Source organism: Rattus rattus, chromosome 4, assembly GCF_011064425.1.
Source record: "Rattus rattus isolate New Zealand chromosome 4, Rrattus_CSIRO_v1, whole genome shotgun sequence".
Lineage (NCBI taxonomy): Eukaryota > Metazoa > Chordata > Mammalia > Rodentia > Muridae > Rattus > Rattus rattus.
Window position 1 is genome coordinate 33,465,275 of NC_046157.1, and position 27,222 is coordinate 33,492,496.

Genomic DNA, 27,222 nt, shown 5'->3' on the forward strand with positions numbered 1-27,222 from the left:
ATGAGCAGCAGTTTTTATATATATATTATATATACATATATAAATTTTACAACAATATGGCAGAAAGTATAATGACAAAAAACAATAACAAAAACCATTATAAAAGCAGTAATTAATATTGGTGAAATAGTCCAATAAGAAAAGAGTATAAACAATAAGCACCTAAGAAATTAATAATTCAGAATTTATATTGAACAATTCTTAGAAAACAGAAAAAGTAAAATAGGTTAGATGTAAAAGGTTAAAAATTAGAATAATACCACATTTCTTTTAAATAAGACTAAAGGATAGAAAATTACAGTAAAAGACTATTAATGTGTACAGATGTCTGGCTGATACATATGTCTGTTTGTACACCATATTTTGGTAGTGTCCTGGAGGACAGAAGTGGACACTGGATCCCCTGGGACTGGAGTTACAGAGAGTTCTGAACTGCCATGTTGGTTCTGGGAATGAAATCTGGGTCTTCTAGAAGAGTCAGTGCTCTTAACCACTGAGCCATCGCTCCTGGACCCAGTAGAAATTTTTAATAAAGAAATACTAATTTCAACCTACCACTCCATTTCTAGACAATATATAAATGAGGTTCACAAAACTCATTATTTTGAGACTTGAAAGATCTCAAAAAGCTACACCAACCTAAATAGGGAGAAAACCTAGAGTAGATAAAACTTCAGCTCTGATATATAAACTTTTATACAAAGGTATAAGTTAGAAGAAAAAAGAGTGAGGCCAATTTAATAAAAGCCGGGCAAGATGGGAGAGGTGCGTGCATGGTGTACAGGTGGAACTGTATGTGAGTTTTAAGGAGAGGTCATATATAGGGGAGTTCTCTCGCCCTGCACCTGCTGGACTGAGATGCAGTGCACACACAGTATAAATACTATACAGTTTTGTGTAGGCGAGCTGCGGAGGCATGTTAGAGACCAGGAATTAGTTACAGACAATGAAGCAAAAAGTGAATTTTTAAGTCTTTAAAATTTTTAAGTCAATACATTGCTTCTACAAACTTCTTTGCATAAAATAAAATTTTACTGAAAAGTTTGTATATAAAGAAATATTTGAAAGGAGGAGAAAAACAGTAAAAATTTTTTTAAAAATCAAGACTGGTTTAGATAGGAACAAGCTTAAAATTATAAGAATAAACAAACTTATTATTTAAAAAGTCAGTTAGAAGTTCTACTTATGTGAAAATGCCATCAGTCGAGTCTACTGATTACTCAGAAAGGTGTTTCTACTGTGATCGGAAGTTTATAAAATTTGTCCTTTCAGTCCTGACAATTGATAGCTGATCCCAAACTTCTATGCAATATGACTCTTCAGAAAGGCTTAAAGCAAAAGTTTGGGGAAAGAATTGCTCTTTGAACACCTACCAAGAGACTCATGTAGCTATTTTCACTTTAAACAACAGAACTCATGGTTTTGAACAAAAACGCCTGAAAAGTAACAATACTCAGAAGGTTTGGGGAAATGGAAGGTCTCATATTTTATAATGAAGATACACTTGTCCAACTGTTCTAAGAGTAAATATAGAAATATATAACAATTTTGTAAGCCTATGAGTGCTGGCTTCTTGATTTTACCATGTAATATTATTCTAATAAAATGATATGAGAAATATACAAAGATCGCTTTATATAAAAATGAAAAATTGAGACATTTAGGTTAAACTACCTATACGATAAGTGACTAAGTATATTAAAACAAGATACTAGTAGACACAAAGCAAAACTCAGTGTAGGATGGCCTAGCTACTAAACATTAAATATGCCTTTCTAATCTAAACATAAATGCATGTGCCATTACACCAATTTTAATAAATATACAGGGAATTATTAACACGTATGTGCACATGTGCATAGAAAAATGGTTTCTCAATTGGAATAAAAAGGAATAAATTTTCTTTTTAAATAAAAAGGTAAGTATTCTAAGCAAAACATTTAGTATTTTATAAATTAAGTTAAAAATAAAATAATGTCAAATATAATTAAAAACAAGCTAACTATTACATGTGGGTTTAAAAAAGACAAGTATTCCCCTAGTTCAGCCAAGTCTTCTCAGGGCTTGAAGATGACGGGGGTGCTTCCTCTATGTGTCTGACTGTACTCACACTCTGCAACAGGTAATGGAAATAAGGTTCTTTCTTACACAAATAGCTAACTGCTGACAAAGGAATGCACTTTCTTTAGAATGTTACTAGATTCTTGATGTTAAGATTACAAGTGGCAAAATATTCTCAAATTCTTACTTTGAAGGTTGTAGGTAAATCTTCATCATCTGTAGGATCTACTTCAAACCAATTATCATCTGTATCTCCTATTTCTTGTAAGCTTTTGTAAAATTCTAGTAGTGCTCCATTATATCTGCAAGGAAGTTTAAAGTAAGGTTAGTTTGTACTAGAATTTGGTACTATACAGTTTATCAATGAAGAAACGAGAAACCCAAGGAAGGTGGTAATAACCTCTGGCATGCTGTAGAAATACAAATACTAGGACTCTCACCTGTGGCAGACTGGGATGAAATACAGGTAGAAGGGGAGGCACTAGGTTATGTAGTAGCTCAAGCTTGAACAGTATAGGGGCCATGGTAATTAAAGGGGTTGTAGAGTTGGTTGGCTTTGTTAACTGTCTTGGAGGCCTTGAAGAAAGAGAATGACAGGTATAGGTCAGCCAACTACTAATTTAGCATGCACTTTGAAAGCCATAAGGCCTCTAAGGCAGCATTTAAATTGATTCTCATCTCCTATACTCAATCTGTGCTGAAAATAAGGGCCAAATTGAATTATAAGATAGGACAAACTGTAAATGAGATCAAATGCACAGCCTTGGCTGGCTATTATCAACTCAGGATGCCCGAGTTGTAGGACTCTGTAGTAGTAATAAAAGCTAGAGGGATAGTATGTTATGGTAAATTTAAAGCATTCTAATAGCAGATTATGCCAAACACAAGGCCAGAATTTTGTGATTAAAAAGTAAAACAACTGTAATGGAACCTCAGGCCCAGCCTCAATGGGACTACTGGCTAAAATCAAGGTTTTGATAAGTAGACGAGATCTGAAATGAGGCTATGTATAATGAATGCGTTCAGAAATCACAATTTGACCAGCAAGGATTTCTTCTTCCTTGCTAGAGGACAGCGGCCTCTCTTAGAGATCATGAAAAATTATTATCAGAGATTCCCATCCCAAAAGATGACCACCTTCTTCAGATCGTTCTCTCTCTCCACTTACTGCCTTTAGCCCCAGTACATCCAGGGTCAGGCATAATGGCTCAAGACAGAAAACAAAGTCTAAGTTTGGGAAGAATAAGAAAACCATTTTCACTTAGAAAATGCACAATATGACTGACAGAAGAGAAGAAAAGTGGGAGTAAATCCTACGGGCGTGAAACCAAGAGGCAAATACAGGCTAGACGAAGAAATGGATAATGCTATAGGACAACTCACAGAGACATCAACATTGACTACTCTCGCAGGGACACTTGAAGTCAATCCTAACATGCTTCCAAAAATTTGATACAATTATGGCCAACAATAAAAGAAATACAAAACCTGGCTGCTAGTAAAAACACAGAATCTATCACTTAAAGGGAGTGAATAAAGCCCTGAGTCAATTCCTGAGTGAATTTGGTCACAGTCCTATCAAAGATTCCATAGCCACAGGTTCAGAAGGATTGCAAAGCCTTCCTTAGAGGACCAAGTGTGAGTCCTGAATTGTGTCAACAAAGCTTTTTTCCTCTGGATATTTATAGCCTACAGATTGCTCCCCTACAGAGACTGCTCCTACTTATATTATGTAAACCTTCCCCTTGATCCAGCTGTATGCTATAAACCCTGTCACTGATTATCTGAATGTAATAACCCTGCCTCCTGTTCAGCTCTGTGTACTAACCCTGACTAGTCTGTTCAACTCTATATAAGAAATGTGCTAAGCTTCCAGGGAGCTGTGGTCTCTCTTAAGTAGGAGCCTAGAGCATGTAATCCCAGTTTATGTCCCTTGCTGCCATAGGCAGGTCTGTTCCTGGAGTTGTGCAGGGCATGGCAATCACTAGGCAATGTTCCTGGAGGAGACACTGACTAATGTTGTAAGAAATACAAAGGGCATCAATGACTTGGATAAGCTCAATGATGTCCTTTATAATCCAGTCCAGCATTCACGATCTACTATTTCTGCTATTCAACCAACATTCGTTTTTGTTTATTTCTATTTTAGTCCAAGATTAGTTGTATAAAATATTATTATTTTTGGTAAGTTGATTTACATAATTGAGATACTATAACCCAAATCTCTGTAATCTACCATTTTTCAAAGATAAACTGTACTTGATTGAGTCATTGTTGAAATACAGATAACTTTAAAATAACAAGTCATGATTTTGACATTAAATGGCTTTTTAGTGTTAATAGTGATCTAGAGCATAGATTCAGCTCTAATCATGGCAGAAGAAAATAGTTTGCTTTTCTGAGGGAAGGAAACAGTATACATCTTTGTTTTGATTGGGGTTATGTTAAGTATCTGACGCTGTTGGAGAACCATCTCTCTATTGATCTTTCCATCACACAAAGCATCACACTGACCTGGTTACACTGAGGATGACACTCTAACCAGATGCACTGAACAGGAAGTGGGAAGTGCCTGATTGTCTAGGACCAAAGAGTCATACTAGAGGATACGATAGAATAAATAGAACAAAGCTATCTTCTACACGATAATGCTGGGTATGCAGTGATCCCATGCAGCAGTAATCACTTTCATAGTAGTCTTCTATATCCTCAGACTTTTGTTGATTTTCTAAACCATTTTGGAATGCCAAATAAAAAGCTTGGATTATTCACTTTCCTCTATAGCTCTTAAACATGTTTCATTTTTCATTAAGTTGAGTATTTTCAATAATTATTATATAAAAATCTATATCTTTACAATACTTTTAGTTCTGAGGACAACTGTGTTGCTTTGCAAATGATTATATTCCTGGGATCCAGCACAATAATGCTTGGACTATGATAGATACTTAAGATAAATATTAACAAATGATTGATGCTACAAAAGCCACAAATATTCAGAGGAAGTGAACAAAGACTTTTCATAGGTTTTCTGTATAACTTTACCTTCCTAAAATATGTAACAGTCAGTATTCTCTCAGCCATCTTGGACCTTTCAGCTTGTTTTTATTTGTTGTCTTTTAGTTCTTAGGAGAAATTCCTCTGTCTCTGTACTGCTGGGTCTACAGACATGTACGACCATGTCCACCTCTCTTCCAATTCAGGCCACCTACACTTAAAACACCTCAGTGGTGAAACTGTCAGTGGCGACAGTCATCATTTGCCATGTACCGTACTACTATTGTGTGTACCAGGCACTATTTTTCACCCTGTAAATATTTTATGTATATTTCTGATTAGAATTAACTTTTGTTCCATTTTAGATGTTAGAAAATCAGGCTTAGCAAAACTGTTTGTTATGGTAAGTGGTAGAAAAATGGATTTGAATCTAGGTCTGTCAGATTCTAAAGCCCACATTTCTAATGTCAATGCTGGGGTGCCTCACATTGCCATATTTAATATTTCCAAGTGCATGATTAACTAGAAAGAGGAAATTAGAAAGAAGAAGGAACACTCCAAGACCACAAATGTTATGTCAATTGTATCCTGTGCACAGCCGATTCCCACTTTATAGTACTGAAGGTGTAAGTGAAGATGTTCCTATAAGTAAAATGCCTACCTCTTCTGAGCACATCGAAGTAAACCACGTCCAAAATAAACTAAACACATAAAGTTTTCACACATCTCACTTTCTTGGATCACCATCTTCATCACCAGAAATTTATTCTCAGCTTCTATGCAGTCCTGTAGTGGGATAATGGAGTTGGCTGTATGAAAACTAAATTTTTTCCCTTTAAAATAGATATTTATTCCCAAACTAGAAAATTGAGGACACATTAAAAAAAGAATGATGATCCAGTTATATGGTCATGCATTAATATCCGTAATCTTAACATCTCTAAAAATGAGTATAAAGATGAGATACTAAGTATTTAACATCATTCAAAGACACAAGGTCTTTACCTCTAGATTTTTAACCATTCCAACAGAAAGTGTAACATTCAAGAATAAAAAAAAATGAAAAAAAATTGTCAACCAAAAAGAAACATGTCTGACAACTATAAGAATGTAATTATCATATTTTTAAAAACATCTAATCACTGCATAATCTTCCTAGCTTTTCAAAGAGGAAATAGGTGACTGACTCCTTAACCATAGGTATAGTTTCTTCTTAGGGGTAAAACAATATAGACTTGTAATTTAAGACTAGAATCAATTCTAAGATGTTTCAGTTTTTTGTGTGCTCTGTGCATGCGTGTGTATGTATGTGTGCATTACTGTTAATAAAGTAAAAAAGTATCAAGGATACAAAAATTTAAATAAGACAATGAAAAATTAAAACAGGAAGATTTTTAATTTCCAGATTCTATTCATCTGGTTTCACTTTGATGTGAAGACATAAAAACCCGAGCCCAGCAGTGTTGATGGAGGCCTTTAATCCCAGCACTCGGGAGGCAGAGCCAGACAGATCTCTAAATCTAAGGCCAGACTGGTCTACAGAGAGAGTTCCAGGAGAGCCAAGGTTGTTCAGAAAAACCTGTCTCCAAAAGACAAAAAACTAACAAACAAAAAATTATGAGGTAAAATTTGTATTTCACTAGAGTAAAATTAGAAAAAAAGATTACACTTCATTTAAAATAGATTACTATGTATTATTAAGTATACAAATAAGCATTTAAAAGATAAAACTAGTCTTAGAAAAGAAAGTTCAAGTATAAGCTAATATTGTTTACTCTTTTTTTTAAAAGCAACATAAATCTTCAACATAATTATTTATAGAAATAAGGTAGAAGTTATAGGACACCTTCAATTTCCTGAGTAGTTCATTTTTCAATCAACATTATCAATGGCTACAATGAAGCCAAGGTATATAAAAAGATTTGTAAGGTACATAATACATGCTACATACCTCTTTCTTTCCTCTATCAGTTAGTGCCACTCCATACAAAAACAGTAATGTCAAGTAATAACCAACATTAATTTGTTCTGCCTACAAAAATAAATCAATTGGTTATTTACTCCAAGCTACTATTCAGTTTACCAGGGTTAACTGAAAATTCTTGAATTACTTAATAATTATTAAAATGGTACAAATTTTCATTTTATTACCCATCATTTGCTAATAATCACAGAGAAGTGTGTCATTTTTATTTGATAAAAATTTGATTATCAAATCAAATTTCAAAGAAATCTGATCAAAGAAGATAAAACCACATTTAATTAAAAGTCATAACATTTAGCTTTTCAAAAAATAAGCTTTCTCACTTTAATTATATAATATTCTGGTTATCAAAAATCCTTATAGGATAACAAGTGAAAGTCCAGGGTCATTAATGGGTTACCTCTTTCATGTTGCTGACCAATGAGTTCCTGTAGACACTCAACAAATACAGGCATTGCCATTGCTACTGGTTATTTTTCAGAACTTTACAGTATTGCTGAAGACACCATATAATTGAGTGACAGAACATGGTATTGACCTAGAACCTTCATCGCCACTGGCTAGCTTTCACAGTGCTGGGAGGTGTTATGCACATTACTGGAGGAGAAAAATAATCATCAATGCTTTCTAGCTGTGAACTCTATGAATTTCAATGTCTGGTCTGGCAAGACATACCCACTGGTGCAATTTTGACACAAACATCTCATGAATAACCAACAACTTTCCAATTGTATTTAAGTCCTGTTCCACAAGATAAAATCCACCTACGATATTATTGTTAGGCCAAGAACCTGTAGCTGGAGAGTCACGAGCCCTTACTTTTATGCTCCTAAATGGACACAGTATTAAGCCGACTCCTACTGGCATCGTTAAAATAATAAATTAATGTATTTCTCAACCATAATCAGAGAAACTTCTATTTGCAATAGACAATAACTAGCATGAAGATCTACAATTGGCCAAAGTGTTACGAATAAGAGACTATGGAATGTTCAGCCCTAAATGGGACATTCCCTTCTCCTAAGACTCAAGGACCTTTGTGAGCAGAGCAGAAAGAGTGTGAGAAATGAAGGTAGTGGATGTATAAAAGGAAATAGTGTCCTGCAGACACAGAAGAATAGCATAGATGAGGCTAATAAGTAGGAGAGTGGGAGAAAGGAGGGATTCAGAATTTTTCTTTCTTTTAATGGATAAATGTACATATTTTTATAATATACAACATTTGAATTAGATAGAAATATATATATACATATATGTATATATAGTAGAATGACTAAATCAAGATCATTTATTTATACATGAAGGGCCTTATATATTTATCATTTTTGTAGTAAAAATTTTTAGTCTACTCTCAATCTTAAAAATATAATACATTGCTATTAACTAGAATCATAATAAGGTTTATTAGTTCTCTAGAACATTTTTCCTCCCATCTAACTGAAATTTCATATTTTTGGACCAACATCTCTCAAGTCTTTTCTTCCACCCTATCCTGATTACCATCATTCTATTCTCTGTTCAACATTTTTGGCTCTTTACATAGCTGTTTTTCTGTATCTAAATGATTTTCTAAAGCTTATGACTGTTTGTGATCTGGAATATCCAGTCCCACTAGTTCAAGTGTCTTTTAATCTAAGAAAAGTAGAAATAGGCACATGCTGCTCTCTTCTCAATAAAGAAAATGTTACACAAGCCCATGATTTAAAACACTCAATGCAAAACACTCACCGTATAATTAGAAGCTTGAATGTTTCTAAGTGCTGTTTCCAGTTGTGTTATCAAAACATGTAATGTTAAAGCAGGAGCAATTTCTTCCCCAGTTTGGCTATTAGTTGTAACTTCCCTCTGTGAAGAGTAATTGAAATGATAATTTTTGTAAATTAGGATTTCTAAATACATAATATAAAAAGAAAAATGTATAAACCCCATTGAAAACAGATTTTTAATTACCTTAGTGATATATATTATTTACATATTTTTATTAAGCTGATTATTAACCAATATAATTAATCTCCTCAGTAGGTATTTCCTTAACAGTCTCCCCCCACCCCCCATGGATCCCACTGTCTTCTAATCCCTCCCACTTTGTAGCACACAAACAATGTTTCTTTCTCTGAGATAGAGCTTTCAGCAGCTTTGCACCTAGAGCAACAGCCTTGCAGGCTGAGACAGGAAAGAGGGCTAAGGTTAGCACCCTATTCTTTGGTTGTGCTTCTGGTATGGACAGAATACCAACAGGCTCAGTTGTCTGTATCTATTTTCTATCAGCAATTTAACATTGCTAACTTTAAAATCAAATACACAGCCAGGCATGGACTGCATGGCTTTAACTACAACATGGGGAAGTTGAGGCAGGCAAACCTCTGGAGCTGGAGACAGTCTGGTCTACAAAGGGAGCTGCAGGACAGCTGGGACTAAATAGTAAGATCTTCTCTTAGAAACAAAACACCCCCCAAAACCAAAAGAGATTAATATGTGTATTGTTTTTAACTATAGGAAATTTTACTATACTGTATAATAGCAAATATTCAGTCAAGATTTAATTCTTGGTATTAAAATGAACATCTAGCTTATTAGTATGCAAACTTACTACTATTTTTAATAAATGTCAAATTACATTTATACTGAATAAATTTATGTTTTATTAGTAGTAACTATATGATTTGCATATTATATATCCAGATCATGTAAAAACTTCTCAGGTGAAAAGTGGTCAAAAGATGAAGTGTTTAAAATGCCCCAATTTATATATTCTGTATGGAATAAATTTTATTAATAAATACATTTTTTAAAAAGTCAATATTTTTTAAACTATGAAAACAATATCAAAAGTAGTCCCTGGCCGGGAGAGACATATTTATGTTACTGTTGAATCAAAATAAACACTAAATTTCACAGTTTACTACTACTAACATAATGACTTTTAAATTTTTGTTAACAAGTCTATAGTCCAGGTTGACAGCAAAACCTTTTCTAACCATCAGATAGAGATTTATGACTTTGATTATAGCTTTAAAAGTCATATGAAGAAAAGTATACATCGTCACTAAAGAGAAATGATGTTACCTGCACAGTATGGAAGGAGAAGTCTTCTTGTATGAACTTTTCAATGTTAGGGAACACACCTTTGGGAAGAGCACTGATTGCCTTTAATACCTTCTTTACTTCTACCAGTGGGTTAACAGGCTCAGGGACAGTAGATATATCCGTTTTCTGTTTGTCCTACAAGACATTTAATTTATTAAATTACTTAATACAGTTTCATTTATTCTAGTGATAAAATCACTAAAAGTAATTTTAAAGAGGTAAAGTTCTTTTGTGTGTGTGTGTGTGTGTGTGTGTGTGTGTGTGTGTGTGTGTGTGTAGTGATCAAACCATAAAATGTAGGAATAAGACAGTCTCTGCTCAAAAACCTTATGTAGATTATTCTACACTGTAGTAGGAAAACATCATATTTTAAGTGGTATGGCTGATCGTTCAGCTTCTAGACCCATAGTAATTTGAAATGAATTAAGTTGCAAGACTTTAAATTAAAAACAGAAATAGAATGATTTACTTCAACTCAATCAGAACTGAGCAATTATCAATAAACCTTGAGGTTTAAATAATTAATTTTTAAAGACTTAATATAGCCATCATTAATGGCTGATTGATACGTAAAGAGTCAAACCCTCACAGACTACCTACTAACATTAGTTGTGAAGGGCCACAGAAGAACAGAGAAAGACAAAGGGACACAACTGATAGATGGCAGCCCCTCCTCAGCAGAGAAGCTTTAAGACTATGGTGTCACCATTAGTGTCAGAAAATCAGAACACACAGCTTACTACAGACCTACAGAGCTTGAGTCACTGAAAATGCCCAAATGTGGAAGGGTTGATTCTTGGGTACGTAACAGAGCAATCATTAGACAGAAATGCAATTAAGAACTAATAGAGCCAACTGCATACTGTACTGTACTCTCTATACTTCTCCTCTAGAGCTGAGTCTCAAAATTATTGTTCCATTGCCAGCCATTTTAAAGAACTTATATATCTTATATTGCACAGTATCTTACACATGACAATTATACCCAAAATTGTTTTTAAATAAGATTTAAAAGTACGTCAAATCTCTTTGAAAAGTGTGCAAATACTTATTACAGAATCTGTTCACTTGAAAGTTTTCAAAAAGCTTTAAAAGCCCCCATAGTAGATTTAAATATCTTACAAGGAATGATAATTACCTGTAGTATATGTATATCAAATTAAAAATCAATTCTATATTAAAGTTACTGAAGAATCTAACATGGTTAACAAATTTACACACAGACATGATTATGGCATGAATACTTCTTAAGGAAATGTCATAGATTCAAGGATGCTAAATGTTTATACTGTATTGCAGTTTTAACATTTTAAAATTTGCTATCAAATATTATACACCTAATTCATTTTAAGAAAATTTAACATCTAACTCAAGTTGAGAGTGAAGTGTATGTATTTTGAATGAGAATAGGAGGTGTAGCCTTATTGGAGGTGGTGTGCCACTCTCTGCTACCTGTCTGTGTCTGAGGATGTGAGCTCTCAGCTCCTGTTCTTGTGCCACGCCTACCCGCCTGCTGTCACACTCCCTGCCATTACCCTCATAAACTCACTTCTGAAACTCTAGCTTCATTAAATGCCTTCCTCTTTAAGTTGCCTTTGTTACAGTGTCTTATCGCAAAAATAACAAAGTAACTAAGACAAAGTGTCTACCTTTTCTTACTTTCATAATCCTAATATTTATTTAGAAATGTTTTCTCTGGACCTAATAGTCCTGGATCCTGTTTGTGCTCAACTGTATAGTCTGTGTATACTGGAACACATTATAACTATTCTGAAATATTTTCTAGTAATAAATTCATCTTAATATAGTTCTTTTATTTTCCTCATATGTTATTTCAAAACCATTGAAGTTGTGTATAAGCATGTGGTATCAATCAGTAAGGAAAACTTAAAGGGATAAAACTCTATGAGAAGTAAAATTATACTAATAAAACAAATTTCTCTTCAATCTCATTGAATATAACATATTCATATAAATATTTTAATCATCTATATTTATATTCATCATTGATAAATTTTATTTTTTTAATTTAAAACCTTTACTGGAGAAATAGCTGAACTGTTAAAAAAAAGCTTGGTTTATAACCAATGTAGACAAAAAATTATGCATATTTTCCCTACATGTATGTATGGGTACCAATGTATGTGTGCTTGAGTGTGCATAGAGGCAAAAACTAGGCATGAGATATTCTAGAACTGAAGTTACAAATAACTGAATTGTTATGTGGGTGTTGGGAACTAAAACTATGCACTCTGCAGAACATCGCCTGTTAGAACCATTAAGCCATCTCTCCGGCCCCTCATCACCAATAAGAGTATTAAATTAATTTATAACTCAGACTCATTATCTTATCTTTCATTTACATATACTTAGAAGCTCTAACAGTATAAATAGTAAAAATAAAAATTAGTTTCAAAAATAAATCAAAACTTTTTGATAAAAAATTCTGAATATGTATTTTCCTTCATACATACATACACACATATATATAAATATATTAATTTTGTTTGAATATTCCTTTTCATAGATAAATGAGGTTAGGAGGATATATCGTACTTGCCTAATATGGCTTCATCCACATTACTGCAAAGAAAAAAACATTAACAAATGAAGCCTGACTGTTAATATTTTTCTGGGTGAGTCAGTTCAATTTTCAATAGATTTCAACTTCTCATGGCAATGAGCATATCCTTGACATACAGCAGCAATAACCCCAAAAAAACTTAACTAAAAAAAATAAATAAATACTTTTTCAGAAAGTGACTTTCTAAAAATTTTACAACTAGTGTTAGTATTATAAATTTACATGCAAATGAATCAACTCAGTCCTAACTTACTAAATAATTAATTTTTCTTACCAGCTGACTGACTGGCTTCTCTGAATTATTTTCAGTTTCTTCCTTGGTCTGTTCTTCCACACCAGGGTTTCCACTGTAAAATTAAAGTATATATTACAAGCATGTCCTCACAATGATCACAATGGTAGCAGTAAAGAATCAAGGAATTGAGTCACTATCTCAAAGTATCACAAATGTGCAATAAAGCCTGAAATGGGAATGGGTACCACATCTCTTCGGAGGCTCAAGCTGGAGAAAAGTTATGCCAAGCCTTTGCTTAATGATGGTAGAGAAACCACCAAACTGGTATAATTAACTCTGTACATTTGCCAAATGCACAACAGACAAAAATATATATTAACAGAACTGAGGAAGTGGGTCAGTGGGTAATATGCTTGCTCAGCAAGATTGAGGCCCTAAGACTGGATTCCCATTACTCAAGGGACAAAGTCAGGCACGGCAGCACAGTCCCCACCATAGCAGCACTGGAGTTATAGGAGTGTGCCTGCAGAATAGAAAGAGGAACTCCATGCTCAGTGAGAAATGCTGCCTCAAAATGTAGGTAGGACAGTGGTAAGGAAGCCACCTGACACTGATCTCCATCTTTTCACTCTTCTGAAGGCCTGAGTGCACACCCTCACACACACAGACCACAGACACTCACAGACCATACACACAAGCTTATAGCATTATAGCAAGGTGAAGAGGTCTTTAAAAAAGAGGATTTTCTTTCTCTGTGTGGATGTATGGAAATAAAAACATAAAAATGGCTAGAAGGTGTGTGTGTGTGTAATGCACATTTGAATATATATGCATGAAGGAACACATGCATATATACATATGTGTATATACACAAACAAAAACACCTGTTTTGTTGGAATGTTTTTTCCTCTTTTAATTTTATTCAATGTATTTCCTTCTCCCAGTTCCTCCCCATTTTCCTACCCACCCAACTTTGCATTCTCATTCTCTCTCTCTCTCTCAAAAACAAAATAAACAAAAATTAAAACAAACAAATAACAGGTATATGCCATAATGCCACAATTAGAAAGATATATAGATAATCTCAATTTTTTCATTTAAGAGCTTCTAAACTTAAAATTGCCCAGTTTTTCAAAACATGTTAATTTATGGAAACTATCATATTGAGAAATCTTAACTTGCTTTGGTAATAAGCAATACCTTGACAGCTTTTCCTTTTAATACTGACTTCAGTATTAACATATGCAGTATTCTATAATGATCTAAAAGATTTATAAAACTACTAGTAGCATTACATAGGAACTCTAATATAGGATCATACATGATTTCTGTGCTCTTACTAATTTGGTAGAGTCAGCACATACAATATTGAGAAACACTGATTTATACAGAATTTATACTTTATAAAATATCATTACTTTATGTGTGCATCTGACAACCATTTTTAATTTATTATATATAATATGATTTCATCTGAGGAAACAAGAAAAACTATAGAAATATTTCAAAATATGGCTCTCAGTACACTTAGCATGTCATGGGTAAGAGAAAACATAATTTAAGTAACTAAATCCATTAGCTGCCTAATAAGCTCATATTATCTGGGAATGAATGCAGTAGTATTCTGAAGCTTTTCAAGACCTTCGGGAACACAGTATGTCCTCCAACAAATATGCTAACACTTTCATGACCACTCTTTAAAACAATAGTTATCACTCTCAGATACATATTAAAATCAACTGTGTCCGCTTGGAAACATCTAGAAGCCCAAAGCTGGCTGTGCTGACTAGTCTTACATTATTTTGACATACAAACTACAGTTATCTGAAAAGAGGGAGCCTTAATCAAGAAAATGTCTCTATAAGATCTAGAGACAAGGCATTTGTTAATTAGTGATTGATGGGGAGGGACTGATGGAATCCCTGGGCTGTTGGTCTTGGGTTCAATAAGAAAGCAGGGTAAGCAAGCCATGGGAAGGAAACCAGCAAGCAGCATTCCTCCACAGCTTCTGCGTCAGCTCCTGCCTCCAGGTTCCTGCCCTGTCTGAGGTCCTGTGCTGACCTCTTCAGTAATGAAGAATGGTATAGAAGCATAAGCCAAACAAGCCCTTTCCTCCCTGACTTCCTTTCTGGTCCTGGGGTTTCACTGCAGGATAAAAATCATAACTAAGACACCCACTTAAGAGCTTCTAATGCAATTATCATTAGCTCCTGTATTTTCTCCAGGTTCCACAGTAAAAATAAGTACATACCCCAATTAATCCTCATCTCCTTTACACAAAAATCCCATCAGGAAAGTACAAATCTACAATTAGTATACAGCAAGTAAAACAGTCAAACTATTTTTTTTTTCAAAATGATGACTTTGTATCTTTAAAAATAAAAAAGTCCCCAAGTAGGGCACACTATTTGGTCCTTAGATCTTTAGCTAGGGGACATAAAGATCTCTTCTGAAAACTGGATTTCACTGAGTCTACAATTCCCTCCAATCAAAGTTGCTAAGTTGCCCCGAAACTTAGTGGCATTATTTCACAATAGTTTTCAAAGTTTACGGAGAAAAGCCTAGTGCTATATCGTCTTTTAGAATATAACAAACATAGCTTTGTAGCAGTAACCCATTCTTTACCTTACAAAAAATTCTTGTGTTAGAGGATCCATGTTGCACAATGTTTCTTTTCAAGATTTATTCCAATGCTTGCAAACTGACTTTTGCTATGGCCATTAAAGCTGTAAGAAAAAATAATATTTTTAATAGAAAAATACAAAGTTTTTTCCACTATATAGACCAGTATTCAACTATTTGTAAAATTTTTCAATGTTTCCATAAAATAATAATATAGGGTCAATACCTAAATATAATCACCATCTAGAATTTACATTTTTTTCTAGGCATAGGAATATTTTAGCAATCTATAATTATATTGAAATTATCTATTCTTCAGCAGAACTGAATATAATGTCAAAACCATCTTTTATGCTATTTTAGTTTCCAATATTATAAAGTTATTCATTGTTTTTCTAGTACTAGGAAATATGCTTAGAGCCCCGTGCATACTAGACAAGTGCATTACCATTCAAGTTCTATTCTCTACCCCTATTATTTCACTTTTTAAATTTCTATTACTTCTTTGATAATATTGCACAGCACACTTTGATCAAATTTATTTCCTAAATATTCCCAAATCACTCTTCCTTCTCTACTTATCTGACTTTGAAGATAAATGTATGTGGATACTAGTATATACACACATTACACACACACACACGCACTCACATGCACGCATGCATGCACGTATATATAAACTCATCAAGACCAATTTGTACTATTTAAATACTCATGGACATGATTTAAGATCTCACAAAGCTACTCAGGTTAGCTTTGAGCTCATTATGTAGTACAGGCATTATGATGTCCCATGCGTAAGAAGTGGTTCTGATGCTTTGATTGGGAATCTGAGTGTGAATGCTAAAGGTCCTGTTCTCCAATTGGTTTTTGATCAATCAATAAAGATGCTAGTGGCCAATGGCTGGGTGGAAGAGGCAGGACCTCCAGGTTCTCAGGAAGAGAAAAGAGAATTTGCCATGTTTCAGAGGGAGAGAGAGGCACCTGCCCTGTGAGATCTCAGGTAGAGTGGCCATTGGCTGCTTCCCTGACTGGGCCTAGGGTAGCAGGCAGGAGATTAGAAATGCAACTAAACTGAGGGCAGATTTAGGGTATTGAGCAAGGAGAAGGTAACGGGGCAACTAAGTTGAGGGACGATGCAGAGGTGTTGAGCTAGGACTAAAGGTAACTGAGCAACTAAGGTGAGGGCAGAATTCAAGGTACTGAACTGAGAGTAAGGTAAGGGCACATTAGCCGGGAGGCTAAGAAGTGCCCCGTCACTGAGCTAAAAAGCATATTAAAAATAAGCTAGTGTGCCTGTGTGCATGCGTGCCTGTGTGCATCTTTCATCCATGGATCCAAGGGAACTAGGATGGTGGTTGGAAGTATGTTCTGCCTGGAGCTTAAAGTGGGGTAGTAGAAAGTACATGCTACACTGTGACTGAAAGCCTGCAGTACTACACAAACAATGTTTGATTATGGTTTCCTTGACCATTTTCTTGGTCCATAACCCTCTTGCTATATTAACTTCACAGCAGAATTGCTAGATGAAAAGACACATCATTGAGTTAACTGATGCACATTGTTAAATGGCTTCCCATAGAGGAGTACCAGTTCCTGCTAAATTATAATTCTAATGGTATTGAATTTTTTTCTTTTTACTATAAAAATGCTACACAGCCACTTTTCTTCCAAGATCATAATATACAGTTCCATAAGAGGTGAGATGTGATACATTCTTGTATATTCATTCTCTAGCTCAAACATCAAAGAATTTTTGTAGATCTTTCTCCACTCTCTTCCGTTTTAAAGACAGTCTCACTCTGTAGTCCTAGAACTCACTACATAGAGCACGTTGGCCTCAAACTCAGATTCACATGACTCTGCCTCCAAAGTGCTGGCATTAAAGATGTATGCTACAATGCCCAGCTCTTTGTGGATGATTCTTGAAAGAGCAAAAATTTGCAGACAATATGAATGAAACAATACGAGACTAAAGTGTATTTTTGACTATTTAGTTAGCTCTATTCTAAGAACAACTTTTCTAAAATTAGTCCCACTCTATCTCTTTCATGGGTTGTCCATGACTTTAGATTCAGGACCCTCTGGTAGGCTGGCTTTCCTTTTCTGATCCCATTTGGTAAACTCAGAATCAACATAGCATGTAAATGTAAGCTGTTCCTAGATGCTCAGAACAAGAAGAAATAATGAAAAAAGAAAGGGAAGTGAAAAACACCAATACAAATACAACAGATCTCCATTTCTTTCCTACAAAGCACCAGACATGATAGTGCCTCATCTGTTGCATTAGAACACTTTATTTCAGTAACTAGGTAGGTATTTTCTCAAACAGCATATTTGATACACTCAAGATTAGTAAGGTCTCCTTTAATTAGTAACTGTGGAGATCATAGGAAAGATTTATGTAAAGAGGGAGGAGAATCTTTTAGTTACAAGGTAGAAGGCAGAAATCCTCTCTAAGCTGTCTGTACTAAGATGAAAAAGGGTGAGAATTTGTAAACCAAAAGACATTTATATGCTGAATTTAAGAAAGGCTGGTAGCTCTTCTGCCTGATTAAAATGCAACATGAGACAATCTGTATGGGGAAACTTCCCGGGGAGCAGATTATCAATGTTGAGAAGGTAAGTGCAGGTAACAGCAGCAAACACATTTTGCAGCCTCTGCTGGGAAGGTGTAAGTGCCTAGCAACCAAAAGGAAGCAGCCTAGACTGAAATATTACCAGTGTCCTACTATAATAAGCAGATACTTAACTTTCTAGAAAAAGTCAGAAGAAACCCTTAAAGTCAGGATTAACATAGGAGAAAGGATGATATCCAGATTCTCCCAATACATTTATTTCAATACTTTCCTATCGTAGGAAGGACAGTGTCTTCCCACAACTGAGACTGCTTTTTGGCAGAACTTTTCAGCCTCCTGCTTGACTGGAAGGTAAGCTAAAGTGTATTCCCAATTTACTGCACACCTCAGCCATCAATGGTTTTATGCACAGGCTGCTTTTCACTGGCAGAAGAACAAATGTTAACTTTATCAGTAAAATGCCTTTCTTATTTCCACAGACTCTCAACCCTCATTTTTATTTACAGATATTATACCAAACTCCTTTATTCATTTGTAAAAGTGGCTTTGGTTCCCATTTTTAAGGCCTTAATTAGCCACATTAAAGTAGACAACTATTTATACTATTTATACTTTAAATATTTAAGTTATAGCACTTGTCACTTCCCCTACACTGTCTTTGTAAAAGTGCACTCAAATATTCATCTTGACTAAGTTACCTACCCAAGCTGTAGACTAATTTTCATTAAGATCCCACTTCAGAGGGTGTGCAAAGGCCCACAAGTTCTCTACCTCCCAACGCTGGCTCTTACAGAATGCAGGTGGAAAACTTATCAGTATAGAGAACAATTAAAGCAGACTTCGCACATCTCAATGGTAGTGGCTTCAAAATAAAGCAATTTAGGAGAAAATTTTATTAAGAATTTTTCATTTGTAAACTTAACTGCCTCCTGTCAGCCCATATTGTCAACCAATCTACTTCAAAATCTCATCCTCTGGAACACAAAACTATGCTGGATTGAGAATGATTAAATTAAATGAATATATTGTGCTAAGAAGCTTAAATAGTTGACATAGAAATAGTTTGTCCTCAAGAAGAAAAATAAGATCATTCTAATTATGACATTTATACAAGTACAGATAATAAATAACACGTCTGGAAGAAAGTGAAATGACAAATTATCTCCTTGGACCCACTTTGCGATACACAGATGTGCTCTCTTAAGCATAGTAGCTATCCAGCTTTATCTGAAATTAAAAAATATTCTGTATGTCTGTTTATCTGAAAATGGAAATAATGAAACCTGTACTTTATGATGTTGTAAAAATATTTGGCCCTATAAAACACGTTTCTGCTACAACCATTTTCACTACCATAAATCATAATCAATATCGTCCTTACTTCACTGTTTAGGTGCACGGCAAAATTAGTTCACGTTTCCTCTATTCTTCTGTGATAGGAAAGCACTATTGTATAGGAAGCAATGGTAATAGTGAGATTTAAGAAATGAGACAAAAATTGCTTTTCACATATATTATATATGGTATAAACTGCAATGTAAGACTCATTCTTTAGCCCTTCCCATTTTCCTATCAAAACACAAACATCTATCATCCTCTTAGCCAGTGTATCATTTTTTACGAGAGTACTGCTTATAACGTCACTTGTTCTGAGTTTGACACTGAAGAATTTTGCTATTATAGAAATGCTGCCTTAAACAACCTTGAATAGACAACTTATTAATATTTCAATAGTTTATGCCAGCATTAAACATAGTCTGGAAGTTTATGAGTCTGTTGACAAGGAGATTCTGACACTGCTAGGTTGTTAATTTTGCTTAATTTTACCAAAGGAAAAAATTAAAACTCCTCAGACACGAGAAGTGATAGCTACTTAAAAATTCAAAGTCGAACCCGGTGGAACAGGCCTATAATCCCAGAGACTCAGGAGGCTATGGCAAGAGGCTCTCAAGTTGGAAGTTCAGCCTGACAACTCAGAAAGATTTTTTTTCCCTAAAAAATTTAAAAAGTAGAGTGACAATGGAAAACTTGCTAAGGGCAATTAAGACGTTTAGTGATGGGAATTCCTTACAAAAATATTGAAGTATTGTAATATTGATTAAGTATGCTGGAAAAACACCAGTAGAGATTCTTAGTGGTTTTTAATGTGGTAAATTCTTTTTGCTTAGACTACTTCAATGAAGAACGACAGGCTGGCTTCCTATAAGGCAACTGAAATTTCCTCAGTTCCTTAGGCTACAATTCCAGAGTCAAGATTCCACCAGAGTGCCTCAGCTCACCCCGCCCCCCCCCAAAAAAAAAAAGATTCCACCAGAGTGAAGATCTTACTGCAGTCAGCTTTAGTACTAGGTTGCAGCCTGCCAACTTCTTTAGAAGGGAAAAAATTCAAACTACATCTGTTTTTTGTTCATTTTCTTTGAAAACCATATCTTGTTATATAACCAGAGATGATTTTAATCTCAGATTCCCAAGAATCTGTTGAAATTATAGGCAAATACAAACAGATCTGAGTTATAAACATCTTTTATTCTATTTAAAGATAGCCAGTTGATTCTGCATTTACATAGTCAAATCTATTGAATTACCTGTTTCGTAGCAAAACAAAGTATTGGACAAAAAGCAATTTAAAGTTTATTCTAGCTTATAGCTTGAAGAGATACATTCCATCATGGCAGGGAAGGTAGGACATTTAGAATCAGAAGGCTGCTACCCAGTCACACTGCATCTGCAGTCAGGAAACAGTGAATAGGAAATGGGGGCAATAAAATGTCAAGGCCTGTACTCAGTCAGCCACCTCTTCCAGCAAAGCTTTATCTCCTTTATTCCATAGAATTCCCAAATCGCGCCACCAGCTGGGGATGAAGAGGTGAAGGGATACATGAGCCTATGGGGATATTTTATATTCTGATCACAGCATCTACATGATAGGAATATTTAATTTTAGTATTTTAATATACCTATAATAGATATATAGGTTAAGATGTCATGGGAAAAAAAACCTGTCTATTTACCTACTCCTCAGTTTAAAATACTTATAAATAGCTCTACCAAAAGCATGTTGTTCACATATATAGATGGGAAGCAATGGATAGAGCAAATGAAAAATAAAGTGTCGTTATAGTTAGATAATAGTGACCAAAGGGAAATAAGATATAACAAAGGAAAAGACAGCAACAATCAAAGGAGTGACAGACCCTCATGCACTTGGCTTTCTTACTATCTATAACAAGACCTACCTTCCATCTACCTCCAACTTTCTCCACCATGTAAGAAAATTGAAATGCAAAATCCATGTTCCTTCCACTATTCTCCATGACTTCTAGACATACCTGACTTTATATAAGCTAAGTATGCAGATTGAATTCAGCTAAGTCTGCACATACACAATCAGAAACAAAAGTATATGAGTCTATTATTGTCCAGCAAATAATATACAAATATAATTAATTATATATATTTCATAGTGAACTAGTCATATTCACCTTTGCTAGGCATTTTTCTTATTAATGAAGTAAATCAGAACACTTAGTGCCAGATACTACCTGTGGTACTGGAATGAATAATTCAAACCTATCTGAATGAACTCTCAAAGTTAACTAGTTTTAAAAAAGAAATAAAAATTTTATTTGATCATACATCCCTAAAGCACTAAAAGCTTGAGAACATACTGAAAATATTAAAATCAATTAACCTGCTAATTATATGTAGGTATTAAGCTTACATAAAATGAATAAGAAAAAAACCTAAAATTTTACTATTCCTAGAATTTGTCTATATAGTTGACATATCCACTGCTTGCTAAAAAATCTTCTTGCTTTCATTCACAAAATAAGAACCTACCCATTTCATAAACTTAACTAGAAATTTTACTCTATTCAAAGAAACAGGTCTTAAAAAGTTTTAAAGTGATTATTATACTCTGACATGTTCGTCTCTTGTATCTTTAAAAATTTGTGTTAATTGTGTGAAACAAAAAGTCAAGGCAATATTTGGATTGTAATATATAAAATCTGATATGAAGATGGGGGACACTTATTCAAATCGTCAAGACCTCTACCCTTAACTCAGATTTGAATTCTGTAAAATGTATGGAAAGAAAAGGCATAACTACATTTCAAAAGTGAAAAGTGAGTTTTATGGCTTGGCCAATAAGGATAGCTAAATTTTAATAATTCACAGTTGGTAAAGGAAACAGAATAGTCATATAACTCCTATTAAAAGGGATACTAGATATATGTATTAAGTTATTCCACTGTTGTTGCACGAACATGGTAAAAAATCATCAATACACAATATGGTCTCAATATGATTTGGTAAATAACAGATATATGATGATACTCTGGTTTTAAATGGCACATACTATTAAGCTTTTTTCATTATGAATACTAATGGTAATGAAAAAAGTATGAATCAGTAAACACATGAATCACTAGTAGTTTATTTGTGTCATGCATAACAGTATGTGCTAGTTTCATATGATGTTGCTGTGTAATGTGTTGCATTATGACACTGTGGCAACTGTGGTCTTAGGAAGAGATCATTCAGCTTTCAGTTTAGTATAATGTTACTGGACCAGCATCACACACACATCAATGTTCAAGCATCATTACGGGGATGTGCCTGTTATGTCAATGGAAGAGATAATTTTTTTGTTTTTCTTTTTAGCACTTTGGCTTTGTAATAAAGGCTAATATTTCTGAAAAAATAGGAATAATATTCTAGAAATTTCATATAACAGGCTTTGAGTAACCGATGAAAAGCTATCTTGGGTAAAGTTTACTACCAGTATTTGAAAAGTTTTTGTTGTAACAGGGACATGGTTCTAAATAACCACCTGCTTCAATACCTGCCATTTGCTACTGGATTTCTCTGCCATCAACGTTTAGAACCTAGGTAAATGAAACATTTGTTGTATTTGCTGTTAATGACTATGAATAAACCCCTTGTTTTGGAACCTAGGTAATGAAACATTTGTTCTATTTCCCATTGATATCTACTAATAACACCCTTGTTTTAGAATTTAGATTAAAAAAAATTTGTAATATCTACCCACTATACAATTCCTTATTTTAGATTTGGCCCAGTAGAATGCAAGTTTTGCAAGTCAGAAGGTCATTTGTAACCTGACATAGCTTAAACACTCAAATATTCATTTAACAAATGTTACCTATCCTGCATACACCAAAAGTTGTAAAAGCAGAAGATGCTGGTAAGTACATTAGGACTGTTCTGCTAACCAAGGCTTCTTTAGTGGTCAACAAGCAGTAAATAGGCTCTTTTAGAATTAAGATGGCCATTAGCAAAGCACTTTCTCTAGCAGCCTCCTCTTAGTCAGCTTTAAGGTTTTCCCATGTCTCTCCAATCTCTAAATACTTAACTATTTTGAAGTTTAGACTTAAGAAACTTTTCTATCCCTATTGACCTCTACAGAATTTAGCTTTGAAGCTTTGATTTCTTTCCATAATAAAACAATTAAATATCTTTAACTATTAATAAATTTAATATAATACCAACACCTCCAAATGGACTTGTTGACATAATATAATCCCACAAAATAAGTGACTAGACATAATCAAGCAGCTTAAACTTACACTCAGACAAGAAATACATCATTCTGATTTTTTAACTGTGTTGTTTCTTACTACAAATCATCTCTCTAAATTGCAATCAAAATTTATAACATTTCAGTCTTTTACACCATCCTACCCCTCTTCTCTGCATCTTTCACTCAATCACATATTATCATTCATAATTATTTGCCTCATATACTACCTATATCTCTAATTAAAACAAAAACTCTACTTGGGAAGAAATTTACCATTGTGTTCTCAGAATCTACATAACTATTCATGAAGTACATGATAAAAGGATGAATGAACAGTGGGTCTTTGGTTTGTAGAATGATCCCTATAACACAATACTCTAGAAATTCTACAGTTTATAAACACTGTAATCAGTGCCTTCATTCAGGCTGATTTACTATTAAATACTGGTTATTTTAAAATTTGATGTTACTATTCAGTATTGAAGTCAATAGTTCTCATTTCTTACAAAACTAAATCAGCTAATGATCCATAACTTGGACTTTAAATACTAAGCAAGCACTATTTCTTTCATGCTTCTTTCCTGCATTATAAATTCAAGAGACTAGGCAAAATGTAAACCACAGACAGTAATAAAACCTTAAGGAAGGATTTTATGCTAATCCTTGAAGAATGAGTAAACTGGCTTTCATCTAGAATGTATTCCTAGTAACATTCTATTGTTCCTAGTAACACTTAACTCCCTGACAGACTTCAACCTCTGTTCAGGCTAGTTTTTATGTCAACCTGACACAAGCTAGAGTCATGTGAAAAGGACCTCAGTTGAGTCTCTGAAAGACTGGACACTAGACAATCCTATAAGGTAGCTTCTTAATTAGTGACTTCTGTGAGAGGGCTCAGGCTGAAAAAGCCACAATTAGCAAGCCAGTAAGCAGCACCATCCCATGGCCCCTTCATCTGGTTTTCCTCAATGGTCTGTGATTCAAAATGCATAAGCCAAATCCTTGCCCTCCCAAGTAGTTTTTGGTCTTGGTGTTTCATCGGAGCAATAGAAACCTTAACTAAGACAAACCCTTTGAAATATTTGATGAATACTTAGCTTGTTAATATGATTTTACATATTTTAACACAAAATAAAAGACCATTGCTTTGGCGAGTGTCTTTAAAAATTCTTGACATAAAATATTGAAAACACACTATAAGCTGATATAACAGAGCATGCTAGGTATCCCAGCACTTTCAAGAGATAGGAAATACAGAAGAGTCCAAAATCATTCCTGAGTAAGTAGTGAGTCCAAGGCCACCTAGGCTACGTGAGATTCAATCTCAAAAAAACCACATATATCTTCATACATACACCTATAGAAATGTACTACACGTCCAATTTTTACAAAACGGAAAAAGAACAAGTAATGACTGTGTGTATATCATAATTAACAAAGACAAAAACAAAAACAAAAACCCTGGTAATTCTGGAACAAAAAAAAGTATTAACAAAATGCAAGATAGTGCCTGTAAAGTTAGTAAAAATCAATAAAGTCCTCAAGAGCAGAACAAAGGAAACTAGGGTCAAAATGGAAATCTAAAATTACAAGAGACTGAGGGAATAATAAATATAACTTTATATCAATAAAAATTTAAATATGGAGAAAGAGTTGACATTTTTCAAATTTAGTCTACAAGGGTAGAAAACCAGAAATCAACACTTGCTATTCTATTGATGCAAGAGTACAGAATTAATATACAAGCTGTGAAGCTTAATTTTACAGGCCAATAGATTCAGCCTATAAGGAGCAGGTAATTTTGTTTCCTAATTCCATGCCATTAAAAACAGGTGAAACTAATTTAAGTTCCTCCTGGCACACATGTCAGCTAATCAAAGTATTTCCTCAAGACTGTGTGTGTGTGTGTGTGTGTGTGTGTGTGTGTGTGTGTGTGTGTGTGTGTGTGTGAGAGAGAGAGAGAGAGAGAGAGAGAGAGAGAGAGAGAGAGAGAGAGAGAGAGAACACACAATTTTCCAGTGAGGTCTATTCTGACCTTTTCTTTTCCTGTTCTGATCACCATTATTCTAGATTGTTTTTTTCTCCTTGGCTTATTACAGTCTTATCACTAGATTGTTAAACCCAATGTCCACAGACTAAGTATATAGTGACCAGAACGGTGTCCATTCCAGTGTGGAAGCTCAAATAAGAATTGATTGAATAAACTATCATGTAAAACAGACTACTCTTAGTTTTCACTTCACGGAAAGATTGAAGCGGTAAAATGAGACACAAAGAGAAAGATGCAAAAATATTTATAGGCAAACTGGCTCTACGTTTTATTGATGATGCATTTCTCGTTTATTAGTGAGTTACAACAGTACTTTTCAATTTAGACTATTATTAGATGGTTGCTTCTCTGCAGACACCACATCCTCATCTTTGTTCTGAGTGACAGCCAATCCCTAGTCCGTTATATGTAGTTGTTTAAAATGGAATGAATGAATGCACGAATGAATACATTAGCTACAAATTCTTACGTGAACATTTCAACAGCACAATCATTTTCAGCCATCAGTTAGCTTTACTTTTATTGCTTCATATCAAAATTGGTGACGTCTTTAAAGGGTACCCATGCAAACGAGAAAGAAAAAAAAAAAAGCGTTTCCCAAATTCACACATTTCAGACGTTCTTAGTCAAATGGGCAGGTAGTATATTCCACAACCTAGCTTAAGCTCCTAAACCAGTTGCTGACTCACTTCGTTATATATCCGTGCACAGTACCTTTGATTTAAAAAAAAAAATCTCAACCGTGTCACTTTTTTTTTTTTTGACGCCACAGAAATGTGCAAAATAATCATGCCAGACAAGAACAGACCCCTTATCCTATAGAAATCAACGCTGATGCGAATGAACACATTCGGGAGCAACTCCGGGGTGCTCGCTCTCTCTCTCGAGTCTTGAGAAATCGTATTGTAAAGCCACGGCTAACTTGTCACGGGAACCGGGCCGCCACAGGCTTCACCCCGTGCAAGTCGTCAGTGGACACAAGGGACCGGTGCTGGAGAGCCTGAGGCCCCTCCCCCGCCGCGTCCAACCTAAGCCCCACAGATACTGCTCTGAGTTCCTCACCGTGTCTAGACTAGGGGGAAGCGACCGTGTCTCGGGCTGAGGCTGAGGCACAGACGGAAAGCAGACCCCGCAGCGCAAAGGCCGAGGAAAGGCCCGGGGAACCGAGCCCGCGCGGCCCAGAGACCCCCGTGCATCCCAGAGGCCCTCCACAGGTTGAGCAGCACTAGCGTGTCTCGCGAGATCCCGCGTCTTCGCGGACCTCCAGCTGAAACCTCGCGGCCTCTCCGCCGAAGGGGGCTGCGGAGGTGGGGCGGGGGGGCGGCTCCCAGCCACCTTCCCGCAACCCCAGCGCCTTGAACCTAGGCCCACCCTGCCAATCACAGGCAGCAGTCCCGGAGACTGCTCAGGGACTTCCGGAGTCCGACCGGAACAGGAAGCAGCCGGGTGCGGGAGGGGTGGAGCTTAAAAAATCAAAA

General features: G+C 35.0%; 1 protein-coding gene across 1 annotated transcript in view; it reads right to left on the reverse strand.

Annotated features, from left to right (window-relative positions):
• Positions 1-20,834, reverse strand: part of Dzip3 (DAZ interacting zinc finger protein 3) — a 62,724-nt gene extending 41,890 nt beyond the window's left edge. The window contains exons 1-9 of the mRNA XM_032900261.1: positions 20,735-20,834; positions 19,531-19,595; positions 15,574-15,674; positions 12,988-13,060; positions 10,109-10,264; positions 8,771-8,887; positions 7,010-7,090; positions 5,720-5,844; positions 2,249-2,363 (exon numbers count right to left, since the gene is read on the reverse strand). Of these exons, the coding sequence (XP_032756152.1) occupies positions 2,249-2,363; positions 5,720-5,844; positions 7,010-7,090; positions 8,771-8,887; positions 10,109-10,264; positions 12,988-13,060; positions 15,574-15,605 (699 nt within the window). The 5' untranslated portion in view covers positions 15,606-15,674; positions 19,531-19,595; positions 20,735-20,834. The remainder of the gene's footprint in view (positions 1-2,248; positions 2,364-5,719; positions 5,845-7,009; positions 7,091-8,770; positions 8,888-10,108; positions 10,265-12,987; positions 13,061-15,573; positions 15,675-19,530; positions 19,596-20,734) is intronic.
• Between the last annotated feature and the right edge of the window lie 6,388 nt (positions 20,835-27,222).